Genomic DNA, 8,651 nt, shown 5'->3' on the forward strand with positions numbered 1-8,651 from the left:
ACAGTAAGATCAGTTCGAAACCACCAACCACTCCCAGGTGGAACGATGAGGCTTTCCACTCCCGTGAAGAGTTACAGTCTTGGAAACCCACGGGCCGTTCTACCTGCTCCTGTAGGGTCACTCTCAGCTGGAGTCCACTCGATGGCAGGGAGTTTGAGTTTTTGAGTGAATTCAGCTCACTCTTAGTATGCTACGGTTCAGCTAAGGTGCTGCTTTTACTTTGAGGCGCCTAGCCCTGCCGTCTCCCTGGTCCACATAACCTTCCATGGTTGACAGTAGATGCTTCCTGTTCAGAGCCTTCTAGTACCTTGTGCCCCCTGGATCACACTATATTGTCATCATGTGCTCCCCTGTCTGTCTGTCCCTGGCAGTTGTAGCTCCTTGAGAGCATGGACTGCATTTTCCCATCTTGTTCACTCGCACCTGGTGTCGAGTTCAATGTCAATCAACATTCCCTCAGTGACTGTGAGGAGCCCTGGTGCTGTAGTGGTTAATGTGCGGGGCTTAAAACAGGAGGTCAGCAGGTTGAATCCAGCAGCCACGCTTAGGGAGAGCGCTGAGTCTCTCCACTCTGGTGGAGAGTCAGTCTCGGGGGACGCACGGGGAAAGTCCCCCTGTCCTGTCGGTGGCAGTGAGGCAGAAGTGACGCAGTGGGGCTGTGTTTGCTGTGAGGAATGAGTGAGCTACTGGTTCTGGTTTTCTGTTCCTCTTTCAGAAACTTCTGGTTGTGGATCAGCCCATAATTCCAGATTGAATGGTTGCTTTGTCAGTAGTCATGTATAAATTACTTTAGATAACTGAGGAATTATTATCGGACCATAAGTACACATTTACTGTTTTTCAGCATTTTACTATTTCTTGCTATCTGAACTAGTAACCTTATCATGAAGTATGTTGCTAGTATATTTTTCTTATGACTCACAATAATCATACTACAATTCTGTAGTATGCTATTCTATAGAACCGGTTTTAATTTGATGATTAACTTGCTTTCCTATTATGATTTCTCTGATACGGTCAAGATAGAATGTAGAAAAAATAGATTTCTCTCAGAATTATTAGTTCTTGCTAATCGTGTGTGTTTACGGATATATTTTGTTGTAATTGAACTGCATTTCCGACTTTAACATAAGTATGGGGGGGCTTCAAAAAGTTGGTGGGAAAATCCTATTTTTGTCACTTAACTCGATGTTTCTAGGAACTTTTTGAAGCCCCTTTGTATTTGAATTATTTTCAAGGATTTCAATAGTAAATAAATTCTATTTGTTTTTACAGATGCTGAAAGTGAAATAGTGAGACTGAGAAGTTTAAACCAGGTAAAACATGTTAAAGGTGGAAGGAAGCTTTTGCATTCATTTACTTAAAAAATAATAAAGTTATAATCATCACAGTTGCTGATTTGGTTTGCTGATTGTTTTATGTTTATGTGAACTTGCCTAGGCTTTTCAGCCCAGTAATTTTATAGAAGCTAATTGCAAACCTCCTCACTGTATAATATATATCAGCACAATTAGGAACATTTGTGTAATTGGAAAAGGAAGGTATTTGACTTGTATGGTTTTTTTCCCTAATGAGTACTGATTATTTTATAAGTGTATTTTTTAGTTTTTCAAAGATAATAAGTCCTAGGCTCTGTGGAATGAGTTGATGGGTCATAGGTGGCCTGTCTTATGATGTTGACTAGATCTCTAAAAAGCCTTAAGAGGAACTGCGCGCTCGTCGGGGATGGATGACCTTGCTTCTTGGTAAACGGTTCCACATTTTCCTAGGACACCAGCCCCACAGAAGACCATGTGGCACTTCAGAAGCATGTCCAAGCTTTGCAGAAGGAGAATTCATTCTTGAGTCAAGAAAAGGTGGGTGCTGGGGTGGAGGGTGGGGGTGGGCAGAACGAAAACAGTGTGCCTATTGCAGCTCCCAGCCGAGGACCAAGGCCAGGCCTTATCGAGGAGGTGTGGAGGGTCCTGCGGAGAACGCTGGTCTCCCTGGGGCTTGTTCATCTGGGCCAAAGAACCCGGGCAAGGTTCAGAGACTGAGAGGCTGGCCAGAGCTGACATTTAGAGACAGACAGGAACAGCGACACGGAAGGCCCTGTTTTGGTTTCAGGTGAGGGCCTGGCAGCAGCCACGGGCGCAGGTGGGTTGGAAGGCCCGGAGCGGAGCTGCTTCTGCTGCTCATTGGCACCAGGATTTGTGTGCTTGCTGTGGGAGACAGGATTTCTTCTTAGTGGTGGTAGGGAGAGAAACGTGGGCTAGAAACATGAGTCTTGTGTGTGGTTGCTAGCAAAGATGAGCTGCAGTGCTACAGTACAGTGCTATGGGGAGAGGAGTAGTCTGCATTGGTACCACAGTGGCAGCTGGGGCTGTGATTCCATGGCCAAGGCAGGTGCTTAACTAGACAGTTGTAGCTTGTATTTACTTAGTTAGCAGCATCTCAGCACAACACACATTCTTGCTTTTTTTTTAAAGTAATACTTCAGGTGGAAAAACAAGAGTACAGGGACTTTTTATACTGTTATCGGTTGGCCTCTTCCCTGTGACCAGTTTGTTAAATGTCCTTCCAGACTGTATCTGTACATATATGTAAATTATGGGTTTTAAAAACCACATGCGTCGGCATACTGTTCATGTATTCCTTAACATTCTATCTTGAACATCGTTCCATGTTGGCATATCAGTGCTTCTCAAAGAGGAGGGCCTTTAGGCGGGAGAAGTCCTAGTTGTGTCGACTGCCCTGTGCATTGTGAGATCCTTGCCCTCCCTCTTGGGACCCACTGAATTCCAGTTGTGTCTCCCAGACATTGCACACCAATGTGCCCCGTGGCTTTTCCAAAAGACCAGCTCCCTCGGCAGAAGCTCTTTTTACTGAGTGATACGTACACTTGTTGCCTCTACGTGGTATCTTCTCTCAGTGCAATATGCCCTCTCAGTGATTCTTTTCTCTAACTGGGCCTGTAACCCCTCCACCTCCCCCTGCCCCTACCTATTTTTGGATCAGGAAGGTTCTCCAGTGGGAAGGCTTTTGTGGAAAGAAGTTGGACTGGAAGGCGTCGACAAGTCATTGCATCTTGACTGGGATTTACTGTGGTGGCTCCATAGCTCAGGCCGACTAGAGTTATGGAAAGACTAGAGTTGTAGCTACAAACTCCACGTGAATGTGGAAGGCCATGATGTGCTGATTGAATTTTATACATCATTGAGGTTTTTCTTAGTAATGTCTGTAATTCAGAGCATTTAAAGTAAATTCCCAACTTAGATAGCTCTATCTTATTCATCTTTAGCTGGCTCTTCCCATTTACAGTATGGGTTGCTTTTTCTCCGTTCTTTAAGGAAGAACTTCAAATATCACTTTTAAAACTGAATAATGACTATGAAGAAATTACAAGTACAGTTACAAGAAACAAGAGTTTGGATTCAGAGCTAAATGATTTAAGACATAATTTGGAGGCGAAGGAACAAGAACTCAACCAGAGTCTTACTGAGAAGGAAATCCTGATGGCTGAATTAGAGGAATTGGACAAACAGAACCAGGAAGCTACAAAGGTAATGGGTGCTCCAGCAAAGACGATAGGATAGCTCTGAATGCCGGGTTAACTGGCAAAAATGATGGGTGTGATCTAATTCTGACTTGGGTTCATTGGTGCTCTGGACACAGAGATTGGGGAACAACGTCTTTAAAGAGCTAGAGAGTAAATATTTCAGGCTTTGTAGGCCATATTTCAATTGCACCTTTTTGACTACTGTATAGTGAAAAGAACTGAAGATGATGTGTAGGCAAATGAGCATGACTAAATTCCTATAAAACTTCACTTACAGAATACATGCTATGCCTGATTTGGCCCAGAGTTGTGGCTTGCTGACCCAACTTCAATTTTAGACCAGACAATAATCGATGGGTATATGTTGCTTACCTTCACTGGTGTGTCTAATATGATAAAATGGACTTGCTGAAAGATGTTAATAGAGGAGTAACAGGCATCAAGACAAAAAAAGTGAATCATTTTAAGAACTAGAACTATCTCAGGACCATTATTTTATTATGCGTGCCATTTTATAAAGTTTTCTGCCATGCAAGTTAATTTATCTTTTTTTTAAATTCATTTTTCTCAGCACATGATTTTGATGAAAGATCAACTCTCCAAACAGCAAAATGAGGGGGATCACATGATCAGTAAACTAAAGCAAGATATAGATGCTGCAAAAGAGAAGGTTCATCGCCTTGAAGATGATAAAGTGCACATCACAAAAGAGTTAAACCTGCAAAAAGAGAAGTGCACTAAAAGTGAGCTGGCCCTGCATGATTTACATGGAGCCAAACAGAAGCTTCAGGATCAAGTTGAAGATCTGGTAGATCAACTCAGTAAGCTGCAAAGAGATCATTTCAACACCCAGGAGGAGAACGCAGAACTTAGGGAACAGATAGGACTGAATGAGAAGGAGCTTTCTAGAGTGAGAAGTGAGTTAACTCAGCCCCATGGTCAGGACTCGGACAGCGACGTTAAGGATGATGTAGCCAAAGAAAGGGAAGCTGAAGTTAGACACCTAAAGCAACATCTTTCAGAAGTGGAGCAGATCAATGAACATTTAGAGAAAGCTGCTTTTGATCTCAAGATGGAAAATGAAAAGTTGGTTGTGGCGTGTGAAGATGTCAGACACCAGTTGGAGGAATCTCTTGCCGGAAAGAGTCAGGTTTCTCTGGAGAAAGACAGTATTGTTGAGGCTCTAAGGGCGGAAAAACGACAGTTAGAAGCAGAGCTGTGTCAGGCTAAAGAGAGGTTGTTGGAACAAGCAGGCAGGTATGAGCGAGCCATGGAGGTGTCAGCCGCTCATGACCAGGACAGTGCCGTGCTCCGGCGGGATCAGGAGCACTTACTCCAACGCAGCCGGGAGAAAGACGCCGAGGTTGCGGAACTGAAAAGGAGCATGGAAGAGCTGAATGCGAAGCATCAGGAAACGCGGGCCCTCCTGGCATCTAGTGCACAAGAACGGCAGCAGCTGACCCAGCTTGTAAAGGAGAAAGCCCTGTTGATCGAGACGCTTGAGGGAAGAGGTTCGGCACTTCAGGGGGAATTAGATAAGTATGCTCAGGCCTTAAGGAAGAGCGAGAGCTCAAGACAGGCCATGGAGGAAAGAGACAGAAGCCTGGCCTCCATGAAGGAAGAGAACAATCACCTGCAGGAAGAACTGGAGCGGCTCCGGGAGCAGCAGAGCCGAGCCACCCCCGTGGCCGAGCAGAGGACACTGGATGCGCTCGCCGAGCTGGAGTCGGAGGTGTCCCGGCTAAATGTCCTCAAGGACAGCCTGGAGGGGGAAATAAAACACTATCAAAAGATGGTCGACGATCACACCCAGAGTGAGATACGGCTACTTCAGTCTTTACAAGAGCAGAAGAAGGAAATGGACGAGTTTAAGTCCCAGCACGAGCACATGAGCGTCGCCCACACGCAGCTCTTCAGAGAGAAGGAGGAGGAGATCCGGGCCTTGCACAAGACAATTGAGCAGATCAAAAGTCGGCTGCACGGAGACAGGCAGGACCCTGGGACAGAGAACGCGGACATTTTCCATGAAACCAAAGTCCAGACCCTCCATCTGGAAAACGGGAGTGAAAAGCACGACTTGTCTAAGGCTGAGACTGAAAGATTAGTGAAAGGCCTCAAAGAGCGGGAGCTGGAGATACAACTTCTAAATGAAAAGAACGTCTCACTGACCAGGCAGATTGACCAGCTGTCCAAAGACGAGGTGGGGAGACTGACCCAGATTATCCAGCAGAAAGATTCCGAGATACAGGCTCTCCACACTAGGATGGCCTCGGCTGCCTGCACGCAGGATGCCCTGTACCTTCAGCAGCAGCTGCAGGCCTGCGCAATGGAGCGAGAACAGATGGTAGCCGTGCTGAATGAGAAGACCAGGGAAAACAGCCGTCTGAAAACAGAGTACCACAGACTGATGGACATCGTGGCGGCCAAAGAAGCAGCTCTCGTTAACCTGCAAGGCGAGAACCAGAAACTGTCCATCCGACTGGAAAGCAGCAGCAGCCAGGAGATGTTCAAAGAAACGGTTCAGAATCTCTCGCGGATCATTCGCGAGAAAGACATCGAAATAGACGCGCTCAGTCAGAAGTGCCAGACGCTGCTGACAGTTCTGCAGACGTCCAGCGCCGACGACGCGCTCGGCAGTGTCAACAGCAACCAGTTTGAGGAGCTCCTGCAGGAGCGCGATAAACTGAAGCAGCAGGTGAAGAAGATGGAGGAGTGGAAGCAGCAGGTGATGACCACGGTGCAAAACATGCAGCACGAATCGGCCCAGCTCCAGGAGGAACTCCACAAACTCCAGGCACAGGTGTCGGTGGACAGTGACCATAACTCCAAGCTGCAGGTAGACTACGCTGGCCTGATCCAAAGTTACGAGCAGAGCGAAACCAAGCTCCGAAATTTCGGTCAGGAGTTGGCCCAGGTTCAGCACAGCATCGGGCAGCTCTGCAGCACCAAAGACCTTCTCTTAGGAAAACTAGACGTCATCTCGCCCCAGCTCACCGCCGCCGGGCCTTCCGCGGCTCCCCAGCTAGCAGATCTTCCGAGGGCACGCAAGCCCGAGCAGCCGAGCGAGCCTTCTCAGTTGCTCCACCGAGAGCTGGAAGAGCTAAGGAAATTGCTGCAGGAGAAGGATGCCACCATTCGGACGCTGCAGGAAAACAACCACAGGCTGTCGGATTCCATGGCGGCCACCTCTGAGCTGGGGCGCCTTGAACAGGAGCAGACAGGCTCGGAGATGAAGCAGATCAAGGAGAAGCAAGATGTCCTGCAGAAGCTGCTGAAGGAGAAAGACCTCTTAATCAAGGCCCAGAGCGACCAGTTACTCTCGCTAAAGGAGAACTTCGCGAGCAAGGCCAGCGAGAACGAAGTGCTGCGGCAGGCGGTCACCAACCTGAAGGAGAGAATGCTAATCTTAGAAATGGACCTCCGGAAGCTGAAGGAGGAGAACGACCGTGTGGCCGAGGCGGCCCGAGGAAAGGAGACGGAATACCAGGCACTGCAGGAGACCAACACGAAGTTTTCCATGATGCTGCGGGAAAAGGAATTCGAGAGCCACACGATGAAGGAGAAGGCACTGGCTTTGGAACAGCTGCTGAAAGAAAAAGAGCAGGTAGGTCCTGGCTGCATCTGGGCGGTGGCCGGAGCAGGGGAGGAGGAGCTGTTGTTTACCTGCGCCAGTGGAACGTATGCACGTGGATGTGTTTGTTCTGCGGTATTCCGATTCTCTTCTAAGTCACATTTCCTCAGGAATCGGAGTTTGCACTCAGCGGCATGAGAGGAGGATGTGCAGTGTGACACGTCCATTCCCACATCACCATTCCCACCACATCCAGTAGGTTTCAGCTCACAGCCACCGTATGCACGATGGAACGAAACGCCACCCGTCCTGCACACTCCTCACAGAGGTTCTTCTGTGGGAGCCCGGGGTTGCAGCCATGGGAGTCGATCCACCTCACTGAGGGCTTCCCTCTTTCTCACTCCTCCTCCACTTCACCGAGCACAATGTCCTTTCCTAGGGACTGGTCTCTCCTGACCACACGTTCAAAGAACGTGAAACAAAGTCTCACCAAGGAGCCCTCTGGCCGTATTTCTTCCAAGTCAGACCGGTTTGCTCCTTTGGCCGTCTGGGGTACTCTCGATATTCCTTGTCAGCCCCATCATCCCAGGGCATCGATTCTGCCTCCAATTTTTATACTAGGCTAACATTTTACAGCCTGTTAAATGGAAAAGAGGATTTAGTAGTGGTTTTTTCTTAAAAAAAAAAAAAAAAAAAGGAATGGGTTATAAGACAATGCAATTCAATCAGATTTTAGATACATTTCAGTAGCTGGTGGCCACAGCGAGTATGGCAGTGAGGCGCGTGTCAAGGAAAGCACTGTGGCCTGAACTTCTTTGCCTGCGATATGCAGTCAGCAATATATTGTCCATTGTGATCCTCAAGCAGGCGTGTGTGTGTGTGTGTGTGTGTGTGTGTGTGAGAGAGAGAGAGCGAGAGAAACAAGTTTCAGGAACCAGAGATCACCCTTATTACATGTGGTACTCTATTCCATAAACAGGAGGGAATAAAGATAAAAGGAAAAGTCATCAAGAGTCACCAATTTGAAGTCAACATGGACGTTGCCATGTGTTGCCACGAGTCATGCTTTTTTCGTGGTTGTTGGGCACTTGTGCCCGCGTGGCAGAGTAGAACTGCCTTATAGGACTTGCTTGGTGCTTATCTACTGCCATTGAGTTGTGACTCATTGCCACCAGAGATAAGGTCTCTGAGACTGTGAATCTGTGTGGGAGTCTGATTGCCTCCTCTTTTCTCTTGCAGAAAGACTGGTAGTTTTGAATGACCAGCTGTGCTGTTAGCAGTTCCACACTTAGCCCACAGCACCACTAGGACGCCTAGCGGCGTAGTGGGGTGTGCCCTGGGCAGCTAAACACAAGGCCAGCACTTTGAGCCTACAAACCACTCCGTGGGAGAAAAGTGAGGCCTGCCCCATAAAGAAACCCACGAAGCGGTTCTGTTCCGTTTGTAGGAATCTGTTCCCGTGTAGAATTAACTGGATGGCCATGGGTTTGGCGTTCAGTTTGTCTTTCCGGAAGCAGATCCCTGGCTAGGTTTGAACCGCCA

General features: G+C 47.7%; 1 protein-coding gene across 1 annotated transcript in view; it reads left to right on the top strand.

The window, feature by feature from the left end:
* Positions 1-8,651, top strand: part of TRIP11 (thyroid hormone receptor interactor 11) — an 82,947-nt gene that overhangs the window by 31,617 nt on the left and 42,679 nt on the right. The window contains exons 7-10 of the mRNA XM_045288118.1: positions 1,276-1,316; positions 1,770-1,856; positions 3,330-3,542; positions 4,110-7,142. Coding sequence (XP_045144053.1) covers positions 1,276-1,316; positions 1,770-1,856; positions 3,330-3,542; positions 4,110-7,142 — 3,374 coding nt within the window. The remainder of the gene's footprint in view (positions 1-1,275; positions 1,317-1,769; positions 1,857-3,329; positions 3,543-4,109; positions 7,143-8,651) is intronic.

Source organism: Echinops telfairi, unplaced genomic scaffold (assembly GCF_000313985.2).
Source record: "Echinops telfairi isolate 266 unplaced genomic scaffold, ASM31398v2 ScPeMD7_18;HRSCAF=68, whole genome shotgun sequence".
Taxonomy (NCBI): domain Eukaryota; kingdom Metazoa; phylum Chordata; class Mammalia; order Afrosoricida; family Tenrecidae; genus Echinops; species Echinops telfairi.